At 38.8% G+C, this 20798-nt stretch overlaps 1 protein-coding gene across 4 annotated transcripts in view; it reads left to right on the top strand.

Annotated features, from left to right (window-relative positions):
• MKL2 (MKL/myocardin-like 2) overlaps nt 1–20798 on the top strand; it is a 193014-nt gene that overhangs the window by 94655 nt on the left and 77561 nt on the right. The window contains exon 1 of one of the 4 annotated variants that reach the window (XM_011956023.1): nt 12598–12916. The exons of the other annotated variants lie outside the window; for them this stretch is intronic. Within the exon in view, the coding sequence (XP_011811413.1) occupies nt 12796–12916 (121 nt within the window). The 5' untranslated portion in view covers nt 12598–12795. Of the gene's footprint in view, nt 1–12597; nt 12917–20798 lie in introns of those variants that run through there. 4 annotated transcript variants of the gene reach the window in all.

The following is a 20798-nucleotide window of genomic DNA, read 5'->3' as shown; positions in this document are numbered from 1 at the left end:
GAGACTCCGTCTCAAAAAAAAAAAAAAAAAAAAAGGTCTTCGTGGCCAGGCGCGTTGGCTCACGCTTGTAATCCTAGCACTTTGGGAGGCTGAGGCAGGTGGATCTCTTGAGGCGAGGAGTTTGAGACTAGCCTGGCCAACGTGGTGAAACCACGTCTCTACTAAAAATACAAAAATGAGCAGGGCTTGGTGATGTGCGCCTGTAATGCCAGCTACTCAGGAGGCTGAGGCAGGAGAATCACTTGAGCCTGGGAGGTGGGGGCTGCGGTGAGCCGAGATCATGCAACTGCACTCCGGCCTGGGCCGCAGAGTGAGACTCTACTCCCCACTCCCCAGAAAAGTGTCTTCCTTTGTCACATACAGATTTTTTTACTTGAATTTTACATGTTCTGTTTTCAGGATCACCACCCCTTTGCCATCCTGATCTGTAACACACATCAGTTAACCAAAATAGTATAGGCTTGTCAGTCACAGCTCATTGCGTTATACCATCAGTGTGCACTGTAGAAATCATTCTTCAGTTATTACAGGTGGGATTTATTTGAATGGATGAATAGGTTTTGTTGTTTTGGTTTTCTTTTTTTCTTTTTTAAGATCCTTTTGAGCAGTTCTGCTCAATCATTTTCATGGTTTAGAAGCCAGGGTAAATAATCTCTTGCATTAAAGTTTTGTAATAGTAGAGACTGTTTCGGGGTTATTGTATTACATATAGGAATTTCTCTCTTCCCACAAGTACCATTATGGGTTTAAAAAAACAGATTTATTGAACTATAATTGACATACAATTAACCGCACATATTTAAAGTATTCAAGTTGAAGAATTTTGGCATATGTATGCAACTGTGAAACCATCACCACAATCAAGACAACAAACATTTTCATCACCCTTAGAAACTTCCTCACGCCTGTTTGTAATCCATTCCTCTTTCCATCTCAGTCTCTAGGCAACTATTCATATATAAATGGAATCATACATGGTATGTGTTCTTTTTGTCTGCTTCATTCAGCATAATTTTGAGATTCATCCTTGTTGTATGTAATTCATTTTTATTTCTGAGTAGCATTCTCCTCTATGCATTTACTTATTTTTATTTATTCATTCACTATGGGTAGATGATTGTTTGCAGTTTTTGGCTATTACAAATAAGACTGCCAATAAATTTATATTGAAGAAACCACAGTTTCTTTAAAAACTAAGCATACACCTTCTACATGACCAAGCCTTTACACAGAATAAATGAGTATAAATGTCTACACAAAGATTAATAGACAAATGTTCATAACAGACTTACTCATAGTAGCTCAAAGTTGAAAACTACCCAGATATTCATCAAACAGATGAATGGATAAACAAAACATGGTATATCCATACAGTGGATTACTCAGTAATAGAAAGGAACCAACCACTGATGAGGTGCAACAATGTGGATGAATCTCAGAGTCATTATGCTAAGGGAAATAATTTAGACTTAAAAGACCACGCACTGTATGATTCCATTTACTTGAAATTCTAGAAGAGATAAACTAATTCATAGTGATAGAAAGCAGATCAGTGATTATCTGGAAACTGCAAAGGGGCAAGAGAAATCTTTTAGGAATGATGAAATTATCCTGTGTCTTAAATGTGACTGTGGTTTCACAGGTGCATGCCTCCATCAAAACTCACTAATTTATATACTTTAAATGGATGCACCTTATTGTCTTTAAATTATATCTCAGCAAAATTGATTTTGAGATGTCTTTTAAATACAACCAAAAAATATATAACAAGTAGTTTTTGTTGTTAGTTGATTGATTATAAGGAAGATGCTTATCAACTAGCCTGGACTGCTAAATATAAGAATTTATTTAATTAAAGAGAAGCTTGACCATGTAAAAATTGCTAAAACACTGGAATAGATCTTATAGGAATAAGATAAATGAGATGCAGTTCCAGCTCTCAAAGATTGTAAAATTTATGAAGATGAGGTAAGGGATTTCAGAAATATGAAAAGTATACAGATAAGTGTTGATGTTGAGAGAAAGTATAAAAGGTTAAACACATCCAGCCTTTCTGAGCCCAGAGAATTAAACCCTACTAATGTGATTTCTGTGACTGTTTTCTCAGTTCTCCCAAGGATGACATAGCAAATACTATTTTAGATTCTTAGGAGAGAAGTGAATTTATTATATACAGTGGATGCCTTTGGGTATTAGGGCTTAATTTCCTCACAAAACCCATTGAACAAAGCTAGACTGAAACCATACTAAGTTAAAAAATCTGCTGTTCTCCTTCCTAAAAGCTGTGTAGCTGGACAAGTGACTCCACCTCTCATTGCCTCACTGTAAAATGGAGATAGTAGTAGAGAGAGCTATTGAGTGGAATAAACTTGAGTTAATACACGTAAAGCACTTAACACCATGCATAAATATAGTGCTGTAAAATGTAAGTGGCATATAAACAGTAACAACTAGCATCATCATCTTCATTATTGTCATCACATGGCGTGCTGAGTCCTCTGATGACAGGTATCATGAGTGTTCAGAGTATGCAGAGGAACAGACCTGACTCTCAGGCGTGGAGAGAGACATCTGGAGAGCTTCTGAAAGAGACTGATACTGGAACTAGTTCTTGAAGATTATTTAAGTACAGTTTCCATGGGCAGAGATAGGGAATAGGGAAATCCAGGAAGAAAAAACTTGTGCAAAAACAAGGACAGTACAGAGTGTATTAGGGAATACCAAGTAGTTCGAATTAGCTGAAGCATAGGGAAAATGTAGGGAGTTGATAATGCTAGTCAGGAAGGTGGAAGACAAAGCACTGATGGCTTTGAATGCCAAGCTAGGAAGGGTGGACTGACTTAGGTAGATAGAGGAGAGGCATGGAAGAGGTTTGGTCAGTTGAGTGGCATTTGTTTATTCATAGAGGCAGCATTAATTAAGCAGTCATAGCATCCAAGGCATTGGGACTGCAGAGATGAATAAGATAGCTTGGCATAGTTTTTAAGCACATTGTCCAGAGCTGGACCAACCTGAGGTCTAGGCTAACCCATTACTCGCTGTTGTAGGTTTTGGGTTTTTGTTTGTTTGTTTGTTAATCTTTGTTTTTCCACCTAGCAAAAGCCTGTCTTCAAATTAGATGATTTAGTCTTAAGTATAGTATATAATCTTAAAATCAAGGATATCTGAACTCCAGAAAGAAAACTCATTTAGGCACTTTGGGAGGCTGCAGCAGGAGGATTGCTTGAGTCCAGGAGTTCAAGACCAGCCTAAGCAACATAGCAAGACCTTGTCTCTACTGAAAAACAAGATTAACTGGGCATGGTGGCATGAGCCTGTAGACCCAGCTACTGGGGAGGGTGAAAAGGGTAGATTGCTTGAGAAGTCGAGGGTACAGTGAGTAATAATTGCACCACTGTACTCCAGCCTGAACAACAAAACAAGTCTCTATCTTTAAAAAAAAAAAAATGAAAAGAAAACTCATTTAGAAACTACTATTTAGAAAGTAAGAAGTATATGAACCAGAGGTAAGGTGTGTGCATGTGTATATGTGCATTGGTGGGTGTTTAGAGTTAATAGTTGATGCCAGTACACAGTTTGAAATTATTAAGAGAGATGGTGCAGAAATGGAAAGTCCAAATCTTAGGAGATTAGAAAAGAGGAATTGAGGGAAAATGCAAATATCTTGGTAGGCACAAAGGATCCTAGTGGAGAGGTATAGTACATTGATCACAGTTTTGTAAGTAGGCAAGAGGGATTCCAGACCTAAACAAATTGTCTGGATTCCCTATGGCAAGAAAAAAATTTACTTCTTCCTCAAAGATGGAAGGAAGGATGGGAGTGGGAACGTGTTGTAGAATTTATGTCTGAAGATCTCGATATTGGTAGCGAATCTAGGGGCCCAAGTTACTTGGTGAGAAAGCTATGAGGATGGTAGCGTAGTGTAATCTTGAGGAAAATGAAAATGCTTTATGGAACAGAGGTGCCGGAGATTCAAAGTCAGTAAGAGATGAAGGAAACATTTTAGAGTTTATATGAGGGCATGGCATAACTTCATACTAGATTTGGTAGTCATCTTGGCTCCTTAACTTCTCAAGCTATGCTTTTGTTGTTCTCTACCTTTGCCGGAACTCCCAAGATAATAAAATAGGACAGTCAGTCAGATTAGGTAAACAAAGGCAAATGCTTAATTCCCACTTTAAGAGAGTGTTGTGTAAGCCAAGCAGTAGGATCTCCTCTCTCCATTTTTATACGGTGGACTAGTGTTTCACAAACTTAAGTAATATACAGACCTTTTAAAAACAGTTTTTAGATGATTAGTTTGACTTTTCAGTGTGTGGGGGCAGGGGATTTTTTTTGTATTTTTCCGGAGACAAGTTCTCACTTTGTCGACAAGGCTGGGGTACAGTGGCACCATCTCAGCTCACTGCAGCCTTGACCTCCTGGGCTCAAGTGATCCTCCCACCTTAGCCTCCCAAGTAGCTGGGACCAGAAGCGCATGCCACCACACCTGGCTAATTCTTTTGTAGAGATGGGGTTTTACCATGTTTCCCGGGCTGACCTTGAACTCCCAAATTCAAGAAATCTACCCACCTTCACCTCCCAAAGTGCAGGGATTACAGGCATGAGCCACCGCGCCAGCCAGATGACTTAATTTTTGTTAATATAACATTGCTGAATTATGTACAATTATAAATGAATGAAGTGTAAACTCCTTGTACTTAGTAGCACTTATACAAGGACAAAACTGAAACACTTTGCATATTAATTATAGAAATCCACAATGCTAATGAAATTCAAATCAATATTAACTTACTGTGACATGATGCATTTTTACATAAATGTGATTGCTGCTTGACACCTGACAGTGGTCCTTACTGCTCTAGCACTGGTTTATGCTATCATGACTCATAGATCCCATTCCTTTTCTCTGTTCAAACTATTACAGTCTGGCTATCTTTTCGCCTTCTCTGGGCTCAAACATGTCATTCTCACAATGTCTGGTTTTGTTACTGTATGACAACACTTGACTATAAAATACTCATCCAGGTGATCAAGGAGATTTTTTTTTCCAGGTTAACAAAATGAAAACAAATTGCATACATTTCCATAAGGAGTTCATGAATACCCAAGAATACATCTTTGGACTCGGGAAATTTATGTCCTAGTGCTTGTTCTACCAAATCCTGAGACTCTGTGATTGACTGCTTGACTGAGATTAGTCGTTTGTGGGCAGGGGATAAGCAAGGAGCAATGGCAGAATATCAAGACATTGAAAGACTTTAGTGTTTGAAATTGTTTATCCTAGACTTAAAACTAAGTCTCAAGAGGATGCAAGTAGGGCATGAACTAGTAGTCTGGGGAGTGGTCAGAGGACTAGACTGAAGTCGATGAGTAGAAAGCAGTGCTAGTCAGCGTGGTCCATGTGCTGTGTCCTACAGGCTTTTTGTTATTCTCCTGTGAGGTAACTTGAGAAATTGGGAGTGTTTAGAAACTTTGACGGCAGCACGACACTGGTGAGACGCTCAAGTGCTTGATTAGTGGATTCCTCTTGTTCAACAGAGTGCAGATTAGTCTGGTTATTACCAAACTAATGTGACCCAGTATACTAGCAATGCATGGTGGGACCACATATTGATCTACAGCAGTTTGGAAGTTTTAAAATATTTCTCTTAACCACAGATAATTACAGAAGCACTAGTATAAAGAACATTCTAATAAAAGCAAAAGAATGGAAAAGAGGAGAAAGTGGCAGTCAGAAATTGTTAAAAGCTATAGACTGTATTCTTTAAGAGACAGAGATTGTGTCCCACATATACCTAACATGTCCCCAGTGCATAGAATGATCTTAGTAAATGCACATTGGCCCTCAGTGAGTTACATTAATGAGGTCTAGACATATTTGTATCAATGAGGTGATGAAATGACATTAAAAGTCTTTCAAATATCCATAGCTAGGGAAGTTATCTCAGAATTTGAGGAAGACTGATCATATCATCTGAGGAAAGCTCTTTGTTGTAAATCTTGTAGCCAGTTGTATTTATGTAGGTAACTATAAAGCTTAGAAATGGAGAAAGGATTTGAATGACTTTTTCTAAGTTGATAAAAGTATGTTCTGTCATTTCTTGATTACTCATGCTAACAATTTGAGCAGGAAGAGACAAATGGCCCCAGTCTCTTACACAAGTGTAGTCAGAACACTTGTGTTGCACACTGCTGCTGTTTGTGTTGCACACTGCTGCCATCATGTGAACGGCTGTCTGAGGAGCCACGCAAGCTGTCCTCTGCCCATGCTGCCATTCCCTTGTCCCACACAGTACTCTCCCTCAGTCCGAGCACAGGCCAGTCATGAGACCATGCATGGGGAAATTCCAACCCCGAAAAACCTTCACTGCCTTTCATGTCCTCAGAGAGGGTGAAGCAAACCCGGCGGGGAGGGAGGTGCCGCATGTGCTGGTGTGCCGGTCTGTTCCGGGTTGGGGGACAACAAGCACAAATGACAAACCAATGATCAGACTGTTTTGCCCTGTTGTGGTGTTCAATTCTGCTGCAGTACTTAACTGTGAAACATGGATGTTTTCCTTCAAAATCTTATTACCCTGGAAAGGTCAGAAATGTATCCTTCCTTCCAAATTAGCCCCTGTTTTCATAGGGGCTAATTTGCTAATCTGTTTACCTCTGAAGTACTGTATGTTCAGTATATATTTTTAAAGTGATAAAATGAAGGACTTTTTCAATATATATTTTAAAAGTGATAACTGTAAAGAACTTTTAATACATGCTATCTGATTTGAGAGATAACACTCTTTAATTGTTCTTTGTTTAAAAAAAAAATTTAAATTAAAAGTTGGAATTTACCATAACCATTTAGTAACGATCTAAAGGTATAGTATTTTACAGTGGTGTTTATAAAGTTAAAAGGAAGAAAAATATGGATCAAACATGTATTTTACTAAAAATATGGTAACATTAGGAAAAAAAATTTACATGTACCCTAGACTGAAATTTTCCTTCCTAAATACATCCAATCTCATTATCTGTGTAGATTTTGTAATACTCTGACTCAGTCTTTGCGAAGGAAGTTGCAAAGTTTACTATTATTCACTTGAGTGAATAGCTGCTGAGGATCTGTTACCAAGTACTGAGACACAGAAGATGAAAAGAAAAGGTCATCTTTACTCAATATTTGTGTCAAGAATGCTACCAGAAAAGTATGCCTCAGTATTTACCCATCTCTTTGCATTTGTTACTAATTATTTTATTCATTACTCTTGAGTGTTTTTACATTGTGAAACATTGCCCAGTTGAAAATATTATCAGGTTTTTTCATAGTGAAGTACAGTATCATCACAGCAATACTCTTTTTATCAGTAGCTTTATAAGCATATATTAACTCTGCCAAGTTTTTGTGTAAGTCCCTTGAGCTGCATTTGTTTGTATTCTGATTCCCTGAAGACTTTCTTGGATTGTTCCTATTCTCTAAGCCATACAGTTTTTCTCACACTTATTAAATATCTGCTTGGGGTGGTGGGAAAATGGACTTGATTTATGGTCATCTCTTTCATACTAAAACAGCTCTTTTTCAGTGTGCATACAAACATACACTGTGGAAGCAGATTTATCATAGCAGAAGTGACTTTCATCACATATTATTTGAAGTTAAATGTCACTCGTGACATTAGAGCCAAATGATAGTGAAGATGATGTACCATATATAGTAAGGAACAAGGGCAAACCTACTGGAAGGCAATTCAGGTGACAGTGGTGTGGGCTTCTTCTACTGAGGGATACTGCAGGTCTCCTCCATCTCTCCCTAATTCATCCGAAAAGGCATTGTGTGGGGCTGAACTGGGCAGCTGCCCTATGGGAGAGGGGTAGGCAGGCCAGTATAGGGTGAAGAGGCTTCTGCACAGTTTTAGCCACGGCAGTGGTAGTGGTGATGTATACAGGGTGTCCATGAGTGGAGGGGCAGAAGCTATGGGAGACAGGTTTCTCCCTGTAGGAGAAGGGGCCACAAATACAGAAAAAAAAAAAAAAAAAGTGAACCTGTGGCACTGGAATGGAATTGAAGGCATTAGGATGAACTCATGGTTTTCAATACATATAAATACAGACATATGTACTTAAATATAGATGTATATTTACATCCATTCATATATAGAGATACAAATGTTATGTAGATGTGTGTGTATACATCCGTATACATATAAACTCAGACATATTCCCCAGCTCTGTCTGCAGAGAAGGCCTGGGAACAGTGACACCCTTGCAGCAGTGAGCACACCTAGCATTCAGACCTTGGGTTCTAAACAAGGCAGGGAAAAAGTACAAGATGAGCCTGGGACATCTTGTGCCAGGGAGTAAGAAGATAAGAAACTGCTGAAAGAATGATAGAATTGTGACAGTAAGGAACTGTGGGAGTTCCCACTAGCCAAATCTGGGACAATTTGGGCATCAAAATAAATAATGAAAGTCACAGATTATAAGCTATTGCATGAAATAGGAGACTGTAAATAGGGAACATAAACCGTGTGAAGAGAATTTTTTTTTTCTTATAGCAGGATGTGCCACTAATAAATGAAGAGGGAATGATGGAGTTTTCAAATTCACCATTTGGCAACCATCATAGTGATAAATAATTTAGCCAAGTACACCAATGACTTGTTCTCAAAGCACCTTCCTACAGAATAATTATATACAAAAAGAATAATTTCGCCATGGAGAAATCTGGCCAGTACCAAGATGTCAAAATAAACATCATCAGTTTTGAGACATTTACTGAATATACTTGAATTTGTGTATTATCTGATGGGATGCAAATATTGCATCATTATTTCTGGGGTATTCCTGTTGAAAATGCATTACCAGAACCTTCCTAAGCACACAACAGACAGACTCAAATTGAGGATAATACTACAAAATAACTGGCCTGTAATCATCAAAATTCAAGGAAAGATAAGTGAAGAAAGACTGAGAGAATGTTAGAGATGGACAAAAACTAAAGAGACTTAAGAACTCAATGCCATATGTGATCCTGGTTTGGATCCTTTTACTATACATGATATTGTTGGGACAATTGGTGGAATTTGAATGCGGATATATCAATGTTAATTTGTTTCCTCTTTTTATGTGTTTGCTTTTTTTCTTATCAATGTTACTTTGATATATCTATACTGACTAAGCAATCATCAATATCATTTTGATATTGATGATTATGTTTTGGTTCTATAAGAGAATATCCATGTTTGTAGGAATTACACAGTAGAACACTTAGGGTAAAGAAGTATCATGTTAGAACCTATTCAGAGATGATTCTGGGGGAAATGCTCTGTAAATTCGAAATTATTTCAAAAAAAAATTTTAAATAACTAAATGTTCTTTCAGGCGCGTTCACCACTAGAGAAATTATTTTCTTTGAGAACTACAAAGACACAACTTTTGATATAAACCTATAGCAGAATAATGTGTTTTCTTGTTGGGATTTTGATATCTACTAGATATAAAAATAAGCATGCAGAGGTTTCTTAAAAGATAGCTTTTTAAAAACCCATTTAACACACACTGAAGATACATACACACACAGATATGGTAAAGAATTTTAAAGTGGCTGGTGTAGTTGTGCATCTACTCAGATTTGTAGGCTTGTGGTCTAAAAACAGTTGGGCATTTTTCAGAATTTAAAAGCAATTAAAAAAAAAAAAGTTGGAGTTTATTGTTTTTGTTGTTCTTTTTGCAAAGTAATTAAGCATGTAGGCCCTGGAGCCAAGCTGCTTGCTTTGGAATCCTGGCCACCGCTTATAAGATATGCCACCTCTGATAAAGTATTTGATTTTCTTTTTTTGAGATGGAGTCTCACTCTGTGGCCCAGGCTGGAGTGCAGTGGCACAGTCTCAGCTCACTGTAACCTCTGCCTCCCGAGCAGCTGGGATTATAGGTATGTGCTACCATGTCCAGCTAATTTTTGTATCTTTAGTAGAGATGGAGTTTTGCCATGTTGGCCAGGCTGGTCTCAAACTCCTGACCTCAAGTCATTCGCCCACCTCGGCCTACCAAAATGCTGGGATTATAGGCGTGACCCAGCACTGATTTTTTTAAGCCTGCATTTTCCCATGTGTAGATCGGGAAAATAATGTTGAACTCACAAGTCTTGCAATAGGATAAATGAGATAATATAGTCTGTAGCATACAGTGAGCACTAAATAAAGTTGGCTGCTATTATTATTTCATGAGTAATTAAAATGCTTTCATAAAATCATTTTAGTATGATTATGTTGGCTTGCTTTTCTCTCACCAGGAGTAGAATTACTAGGGGACCATCAAAGTCATGGCTTCTGCTGTTAAGCCTGTCTCAAGATGAAATTAAAACCTGGAGCTGGAGCATATTCTAGAAGACAGAAAGCAGGGCAAGGCCACAGACAGACCTGGGCTTTGGAGAACTAAGACTGGTTAAATTCCATACCTGCTACTTACAAGCTTTGTGACTTGAGCCTTGGCGTGTAAAATATCTATGACGTACGCAAATAATCATAGCGACCACATGGATAGTGGAGGGTTAAATTAGATAAACTTTGCAAAACATGTAATTAAGTGACCCACCTAAAGAATGTCCTCAAAGAACTATGGTTATTTTTATTACTCCTTTAAAAGTGCAGGAGTAGTTTCTTTAGAGGAATACAAGCGTTGGGGTCAGAGATAGTAACAATGTTTGAGGGCATTTTTGAGAGTGTGATAAGCTTTGTTTCTGCTAAGGTTTGGACTGCCAAGGATGGACTTAAATTGCTTCAGAAGGAATTTCAGTTGACAAGAAGCATGTCCTGTGAGATGCTGAAAAAGGATAGATAGCAATCTTTCTAGAACAATATGGGTTTAGTGCATACCAGCCTTGGAACCAGGGACAAAGGACAGATTACTTCATCCAGTCCCACCTGTGTTTAAGTGGTGGAAAGAATATTGGTTTTTCTGTCTGTAAACACGTAAGCCTTTATCCCACAGGAGGGTCTCATCAGGTGCACGATTAAAATGTGTCTGTATATTTTCTTTTTTTTTTTTTTTTGAGACGGAGTCTTGCTCTGTCGCCCAGGCTGGAGTGCAGTGGCCGGATCTCAGCTCACTGCAAGTTCCGCCTCCCGGGTTTTTACGCCATTCTCCTGCCTCAGCCTCCCGAGTTGCTGGGACTACAGGCGCCCGCCACCTTGCCCGGCTAGTTTTTTGTATTGTTTTAGTAGAGATGGGGTTTCACCGTGTGTTAGCCAGGATGGTCTCGATCTCCTGACCTCGTGATCCGCCCGTCTCGGCCTCCCAAAGTGCTGGGATTACGGGCTGGAGCCACCGCGCCCGGCCTGTATATTTTCTTTTCAAGAGAAAATGTACTTCCTTTAGAGAACTTATTTAGTTGCTCATCTAAAATTAGTGACTCTTAGTTATTGACCCAGGACTTCTTTAGAATTCTGGGTATTATTAAAGGAAGTTTTCCTGATACACTGTCTTCTGCTTTAATTCATTCACTCAACCATGCTGCAAATGTTTATTGAGAACACCTAATATTCCAAGCACTCTGCTAGAAGTTATTTTAAAAAAAAAAAAAAGTGGACAAAACAGAACCTCATGTAACAGTATTCACAGTCTACTGCTCTTATAACCTCTGATGGGTTTTATGGGAACTCTTTGCAAAGGAACACACTTTGAACCATTTTTTTAAAAATCAGATTATTTTGGCTACAGAGATATATATCTGGAGTATTTGGAGACAGGCTTATCTCCACATTTGCCTGGAATTCCTGTATCTAGAGAGTTCCTTCCAGCAGTGTCCCTATACGCAGTGAACAGCAGCCTGTGACTTGCAGGAGAGGTGCCCATCCTTGATAGCTCATGTAAAATTAAACTTGGGCTGGTCGTTGGTTTACTCTGTTATGAAATAGAAGCTCTCAGTGTTGCCGCTTTTAATGCATGGGAGGATAATTTTCCTTAAAAAAAAATCATGGCGATGTTAACTCTCCCAGCCGACTAGTGGCACTAAGGAAAACTGCTGCTTGAGTCTGAATTGCCAAAGGAAGAAAGCTGCAATTACAGTACATTTCCCTATTACAAAGAGCATCGGCTTTGCCAGGAAGAGCCATATGCAGCACAAAGCACACCACAAAAGAGCTTTGGTAGTGAAATGACTCTGTCTTCATTCACATATGCTGGTAGCATGTTTATTCAGTGTGTGCCTCTGCGGAGATAAGAGCCGCTTCCTTCAGATGCCCTAGACTGCCGTTTGTGTAGCTGGAGAACTTAATAAGTAATGGATGTGCTTGTCTGGCCAGTATAAAGTATTTCCACAGCCTGTGGCTGTGTTTATAGAGAGCGGGAGAGAGACCACAGGCAGCAATTTGTCTTCTTAGGTATCAGCAAAGTCTTCTCTTTTAACAACTAGAAGATTTATTTTTAACTGCTTGACTCAGTGTTTGTCAGATGATTCGGACCATCAAACTGCAGATTGAAGTCCCCAGCGCGGGGGAAGCTGGAATGGCAAGGGAAAGGGGGCTGGCTGGGAAAAGGGGTGGGATTTTAGAATCGTGCCTGTGTGGCTCTGCCTCCCGATGTGGGAGAGAGTTAAGGGCTTCCAGCGGCATGAGTGTATTTGCGGGTCAAGCTGGGAACTAAAGGGTAATGGGTGCCTTCAGCTGATTAAAGACATAATTGGCCAGTGATTGGGGTATTGTGGGGAGCAACCAGGGACCCAGGGACCAGAGTGTTCTGAGCACCACACTTCGCTCTTCTGCAAATTAAGCTTTTCTCCTGCTTGATGCTGCCTGTCTCCAGAAGCCTCTCACCATGATCGATAGCTCCAAGAAGCAGCAACAGGGCTTCCCAGAGATTTTAACTGCTGGGGATTTTGAACCATTAAAAGAAAAGGAATGCCTTGAGGGGAGCAACCAGAAAAGTCTCAAGGAAGGTCAGTCTGTCTGTGGACAGGGGCAAAACCGCCAAATTCATATTCTGGTCAGCCAGCTGAGCATGTCTTGTCTGTTACCATGCCGTGTGTCTGCTCTCTCTGTTCACTCATGTACCTTACACGTTCTAAGTTCTTTGAAATGAAAGCTTAATGCTGTTCTGGGTAGCTGTTACTAAAAATTCATTAGCTGATGGAATTGTAGGGCTTTTGCATTAATTAATACAGTAAGGGTACTTGTACAGCCTGTCCTCATTTTAGTAAAATCTTCCCAGGTTCATTTTGTATATTTTCTTCCTTTTTTTTTTTCTCTTCCCTCTCTCTTTTCGGAGAGGCCATTTCCTTTTCTGTGTTAGTGAGAACACTGCTTCTTTTAGGTTTCCAAACACATAATTCCAGCAAAATTCATTTTTTCAGTTAAGATGCTCATGATTTTTACTGTTTAAAACCAGGAAGGTAGCTAGCTCTTAAATCCTACAATGATAGGTTAATTGGTTGTAATGCGCATAGCATCGTTTTTGTTTTGTTTTAAAAAGCACATTGCATAGCTTCATTTTGTTTTGTAACAAAGCAAGCAAAGAATAAGCTTGAGAATAAAAACGGTCGATTGTTATTGTTAGTAAACACTGCACAGGCACCTCACTGATTGATTTAAGGAAAGAGCCAAACGTGTGGGCATTGCTGTCCTCTGTCCTGGCATACGGAAGCATGGCAAGACTGGTACACAGCTTGCCTTCCTGTAGCCAGTGTTGAAGAAATTCAGGGTCTACAGAGAGTAAGTTTTCCTGAATTTGAGACATGAGGGTCACTCTTCTCAATGCTTGTTTAATTTGAAAATTGGTTTCCTAGTCATCTTTGGGAAGCAAAAAAACCCACAACAACCCTTTTTCAGCTGCTGCCATCAGCCACCCCCTCGCCTCCCCGCTCACTCTTGCCTGTCTTACAGAGACCCAGAGAGTAAATGTACACTTAATTGGCCTAACTAGTGCTTTGAGCTGCTTCTAAAAGATAAGAAGAAGAAACAAGAGTTAGACTTGCTGGAGTTGAACTACTTTTGTGTATGGGTAGGAAGAACTCCTAGGTCGAAATAAATGACACACAATGAAGTATAAATAGCTGTTGCTAGGAACCAAACAATGGAGTTGCCTCTGCTTGTGCACAGCATGTCTTACTGTCGATTTTTATAAAAATCAATGCCAGTGGAATTTTGAGGACGCATTTCTGGAGACTCATTGAAGGGAACTTAAATTTCTTAAATCATTAATTTTTTAAAAGTTTGAGAATTATCTATCATTTAAGTCAAGTTCAAGTGTCAAGCTCCTAATAATACTATAAATTTAAAACATTTTTGTGTACTTGAAAAACTAGGAAAGTAGAGGAAAACGGAATAGTAGAAATAAAAAGATGTCACAACAGCAATGGGATTAAGGCACATAGAAAGCAAGGATTAAAAATATAAAAACAGAGTAAGGGAATCATCAACAGGAACCACAAAATAGAGTTGAGACAATTACATAATGTACAGATTCTTTCCATAACAATTCTGACCATGCCTTCGATTTATACAGGTGCAATAGTACAATGGCAAAACAGCATAGACCCTGGAGTGAGAAATACTTGAATTCAAATCCTACATTCACCATTTACCAGGTTTGTGATCCTGGACAAGCTTACTGCTCTGAGCTTTAACTTCCTCGTTTGTACAATGAGGAGAAACAATACCTACTTCATAGTGATTTTATAAGATGCCTCATTAATGCCAGTTTCTCATCTCTCTTCTTGCTTTTTTCATATTTCTTTTTCCTTCCATTTAAAATTTAAATTTTAAAATCCTGCATATATTTACAAAATACAAGTATTATATATCTTATTGTTTTGTTAAATTCATTGATATAAAGAGGTAGAAATAAAAACAGAAAATACAGAAATAATCGGATGATAAAATTAATGTCTCACTGTAGTTGCATTGAACTGGGTTTTGCTTTATATTTCAACAGACTAAATATTTCTACTCATTTAATAGATTCTACTCATCTAATAGATAGGGTTGAAGCTAAAATAACATATAGACGTTAAGGGCGATTTGCTGCCTCAAAGTTAGTGACATTGAAATGATTAGATCTGGATTTAATTAGAATGGAAAAAATAAAAATGATAGGCACTTATAAAATTTGGAGTCATATAAAAATAACTTGGTTCTCTTTGCAAAATTGAACTCCCAAAATTCAGTATATCACTGATCCTGCCTGCAGATGAACAACAATGTTTAGCTCATCAGATTTGTAGAATTTAACTTTGGGACAAGCTCCTGGTTAACTTCATCTGCTTTTAAGTATTGGGTCCTGCATCGTTTACATGAATCCATGGAAGTTGATTGAGATGGCAGCAGTTGTTCAAATACTTTTGGTTAACTTTTTACTCTAAGATACCCTGGAGTCTAATTAGATCTGTGCTGTTTTATCAAAAGAGACAAATATATAAATGACTATTAATAATATCCCTAATAGTTTATACCTCATGTTTTAAAGGACACTGATTAAAAATATTTATCATATTTTATATCAACAGTGGTTTTCTACTCATTTTTGAAAAACTTGTTTTTGGGTTGTTTGAAAGAGCAACCTTTAGAATTTTTTTAATGTCTGAATTATAAGTTTCTGGGTAATGAAGGAGGGATAAATTTGGGTTCATTTAATTTTTTAATCACATAGACACAAGCTTGGGCTCTCATATTTCTGATATGTGTCTACTCTCAGGGCTTGGAAGGCTACTCTGCTTCTCAAGTAGTTGCTTGCTTGCTTCCTTATATTGGGATGTTTTAGAATCTTGTAATTGTTGACAGTGCTAGTTGGCTGAAATTATTATGAGGGGAAAACAGCCTTTATTAGCAAACACTGTAGGATTCAAGAATTGATGGAATGCCTTAACAAGAAAATTTAGCAATACCTTTTGAAAATTTAAAAGAGGAAAAAGTTCTAACTGCTGACCACCTGTGAATAGTTGTCATCACGCAGAGAATTGTTTGGATAATAAGGCATATCATCTCACAGCTTTGTTGATGCTTATATAAGCTTTTTGATAAATACCAGCCAGTGTATGTGGTTGGAGAATTTAATTATTTTCTCCTGTAGGAGAGAACAGCAATAAATGTCATGAATTCCCCTGAACAAATTCAAAACAGAAAATTCTCCTTAGACTAGTTTCTTTTGTCACAGCAGCAATAGGAAATCTCAACTTTTAACTTGTCTACAAACGGATTCAGATATTCTCTAATTACACTCAACATACATGAGCTTTTAATTTCTGGATCTACAACTAAGAAGAGTATTACAAACCATTCTGACATGACAACTGAAGAATTGATAATTATGAATTTTCAGGAAAAAAAATCAAATAAATTGAGATGATTTAATTCAGATAAGTGTTTTAACCTGAGTCATTTTTGAGATAAGTGAATCATAATTCTAATGCTGCTAGCTAGTTATGTTCCATATTTTATTATAGGCAAATAGATTTTAAGAGGAAAAAATGATATTTGATATAAAGGACTCTCTAATGGTAAAAAATAAGATAATACAGAAAGAAAACTGAGTTATGTGTTAATTGCTTTGACTAAAACTGCCCTAACAGTCAACCCCCAATCGCAGTGTTTTAACCATTCAAAGTGCATTTCTTGCTCAAAACACAGTCCAGTGTGGGCAGGACAACTATCCTAGACAGCTGTCCTCCAAGAAGTGACCTGGGGACCTGGGCTTCCGTCATTGTGTGGTTCAACCATGAGTGTCAAGGGAGTGGGGAGGAGTTACAGACTTGGGGGGCCACATTTCCAGTTCTGCCACACACTGGCTAATAGCCAAGATGAAGTACATGAAAGCTTATGGTAGATGGCCCAGCCAGCAATGCAGTAAATTAACATACTGTACTGGGATGTGTCTGTGGTAGCTTTGAGAAGAAAATGAACATTTGTCTGAGATATTATGAATAATCCAACCTGGAAATAAATCTAGATTAAATAAATCACTTTACCAAAGCACCAGAACTTTTTTAAATGAAGGAAATTATGCATACTCTACCTGTACTGTCCACTATCCACATATGGCTACTTAAGTTTAAAATAATTAAAATGAAATAAATTGTTTTAAAAATTGAGCTCCTCAGTCACATTAGCCACATTTCAACTACTCAGGAGCCACATGTGGCTAGTGGCTGCTGCATTGAACATTTCCATTTCTGCCCTCACAGAAAGCTCTGGACAACGCTACTCAGTGCTTTGCTCCTCTCGCTCCAGCCTTGCAGGCCCTGTCTCTTAAAACCCAATTCCTGTGCCGTTTTTTAAAGAAAGGCACTTGATCCCATCAGCTAATGATAATTCCTTCTCTCCTGTGTATTCCCAGTAACTGTATCTGTACCGTTCTATGGCATTTCACCTTATGCTCGTGTAATATACATCTGTGCTGTCTTTGCTATTAGCCCCATAGTATTTCTTGGGGAAAGAATTCTTGTCTGGCCTATTTTTCCCCCTCATCCCCCAATGTCCTGCATCTCATAGACACATTATTATTATGCATAAGTATTTAAAGAGTATTATACCCTTCTCTGCCTTCTTAAACAGAATATAATAATTGGAATTATCACCTTCAGATATAATTTATAGTTCCATTATAAATTAATGGCTCACCCCAAATGTAATGCCATGGTGCTCCGAAGGCACTGTTAAGGTATGTAAGGTTGTAGTCCATGCACAGAATGATTGCTGGATCATTACTAGATTACTCAAATGGTTATTTGTTGTTTGATTTTTAATCATCTTCCACTTCGGGGTGCTCTTCCTTTTCTGATTGCTGCTTCTAATCATCTTCAAAAATAAAATAAACAATTAAAATAAATGGTTAAAATGTACAGAAGGTGTTATAAGCACATGAATTTTGCAACATCTATTTTGATTTCTTTTGGAATGTCTTCTTTATTTTCTGCCAACATTCTACTAATTGCAAGTGTTATACAAGTGAGTTGCCACTAAATGTTTTTTAAAAGAGTGGGGCACGGTGGCTCACACCTATAATCCCAGCACTTGTGGGAGTCTGAGGCAGGAGGATCACTTGAGCCCAGGAGTTTAAGACCAGCCTGGGCAACATAGCAAAACTCCGACTCTACAAAAAAAAAAAATTAGCCAGGTGTAGTGGCTCACGCCTGTGGGCTTACCTGCTTAGGAAGCTGAGATGCAGTAATCCCTTGAACTCAAGAGTTTGAGGCTGCAGTGAGCTGTGATCACGCCACTGCACTCCAGCCTGGGCGACAGAACAAGACCTCTGTATCAAAAAGTAAATTTGAAAACATATGAGATATGGTTCTTACACAACAGGAATGAAAAAGTGAAAGATCTCTCTTCACAGACACTATTCAATATTTTTAAAAGGTGCATACTATTGAGATGAAGTTATGTAATTTTTTATTAGAAATAATTTTATTTAGCAAAGTTTGAGTGCTTTCACAAAGCACAATGCCAGTTATGTTAAACTTCTGTAAGCCCCTGCATCCAGGGAGCTGATAGCCTAAACAGTGAGAAACTAAATGATAATAGAAGTTAAAGCACAAACACATTCATGAGGTAACAGAAAAAAACTGTATACACTTTGGGCCAAATGAGCAAGCATTACAGACTGGGGGCTGGGCCTCTCTCGCGCCGCAGACCTGCACAGCCATCTGCCTCCCTGGTGTTTCCAGTGGGCCTTTTATTCCCTCCCACCAAACATTCTTCCAGGGTTCCCCATCTCAATAAACAGCACCTCTGTCCACCCAGTGGCTCCTGCCAGGAACCTAGTTGGGAGCAATTCTTGACACCTTCCTTGACCTCCTCAGAACCTGTCACCAAGTCCTGCCGCCAAAGCTGCCAATTCTACCTCAGAAATATTTCATCTGTCCACAGCACTTTATCACCATGGCCAAGAGCCCTGTCCAGGTCCCCTTTACTCAGATCGCATATTTACGGGCATCTTTACTCTAGCAGAAAGAGCGCAGCCTCGCTGGCTTTCCCTCCCCCTACACACATTCTGGCCCCTTTCATTCCTTCATCCTCCACCAATGTCAGGAGTGATCATCGTATTACAGTGGTCATAATACAATGGTGGGAGCATCGCTGCACTCCAGCCTGGGCAAGAGTGAGACCCTGTCTCAAAAAAAAAAAAAAAAAAAAAAATCATGTAATCCTATTCCGTTGTGTCACTGGCTCACATCTTGTAATTGATTTCCATTGTACTTGGGATAAAATAAAGAATCTGTGGGGTAAAAGACCCTGCCTGTGTTTCCAGAAGCCGCTGGACTCCCTCTCCCTCATCTCTCTTCTCTCTAGAATGCCTCCCCTCCCCAGCCCCTGGCCTGAACACTTGCAGCTCACCCTTTCAGTTTCACTTCAGATGTTGCCTTCTCACAGAGGCCCTTCAGTACCACTGCTCCCTCCTCGAACTGACTTAGATCCTTGTAGTCTTTGTATGTATCTATCACTATTATTTTATTCAATATCCCTCTCCCTCTCTAGACTGTAAGATCTATGAGGATGGTGCTAAGTCTATTTTGTTCACCACTGTGCTTGCACCTGCCGGCCCATGACATCTGCTGCTCACTTGGTAAATATTGTTTCACAGGAGGATGTTTATTTCCTGGGATAGAATAATCAGGAAAGTGTTCCTAGGGCTGCTCTGGTTATTCTGATTCCATCACCTAAAGGAAAAAAGCACATCAAAATTACCATTAAAACCATTTTAAAGCCTACATTCAGCATCAGGATAGGCCTTGATTACTATTTCATCATATCAGTCTCACCTCATTAAGGTGATATAGTCCCTGCTTACAGTGGTTCAAGTTAGGATTTTTGACTTTATGATGGGTTTATCAAAGTATTAAATGCGTTTTGACTTACAGTTTTTGACTTAAACCCATCGTAAGTGAAGGAGCATCTGTACTATCATAACACCAGTCTAATTTATTAAAAGCTTTCAGGAAAAAACATAGGTAAGTTTGAAACATTGGGTTTTCCATTGTTTCCTAAAGATAGCTTTATCAGGGTTTTTTAGCAGGCATCAGAATGGCAAAGAGAATCTCAACATTTCTTTGTGTCTTCCCCGTTGTATTAGTCAGCTTATACTGCAATAACAAAATACCATGGACTACATGGCTTAAACAGCACAAGTCACTTTTCTCACAGTTCTGGAGGCTAGGAAGCCTGGTAGGGCCAGTTAATGGTAGTGGGTCTCTTCCTGGCTTGTAGCCTTCTTGCTGTGCATGCACAGGGAGAGGAAGAGGGAGGGTGAGCTCTCTGGTGTCTCTTCTCATGAAGACACTAACCCTGTCAGATCAGGGTCCCAACCTCATGACCTCATTTAACTTTACCTCTGAAAAGCCGTTTTTCCAAATGCAGTCACATTGGGGGTTAGGGCTTCCATGTAGGAATTTGAGAGGGATACAGTTCGGTCTGTAACACCAGTGAACTCTTACTGATGTAAGAACTTTTTCTACTGGAATGTTAAGGTACAAGATTTCTTATAAAATAGAGATAGTGTGAGCAAAAGCACTGATGAGGTTAATTGGTACAGTGATGAAAACTTAATAGCATATTAGGAAATATTTCTTTTTGTATGCTTTTTTTTTTTTGAAAAATTATCTTGTGGAAAGACTAAATTTTCCTCCTTAATTCTAGCTCTGCTTCTCACTAGCTGTGTGATCTTGGATAAATGCTTAATTCCTCTGTAAAACTCAGTATTGGTACCCACCATGTAGAGTTGTTATGAGAATTAGATGTGGTGATAGCCATAAAGCTCCCAGGATGGAGTCTGACAAGCAATGAGCCCACATTAAAGCTCCGTTTGACCCACTTGGCCATCCTTTCCAG

Source organism: Colobus angolensis, unplaced genomic scaffold (genome assembly GCF_000951035.1).
Source record: "Colobus angolensis palliatus isolate OR3802 unplaced genomic scaffold, Cang.pa_1.0 Scaffold407, whole genome shotgun sequence".
NCBI lineage: Eukaryota > Metazoa > Chordata > Mammalia > Primates > Cercopithecidae > Colobus > Colobus angolensis.
The sequence above is the reverse complement of the archived record's forward strand: the minus strand, read 5'-3'. Positions and strand labels throughout refer to the sequence as shown.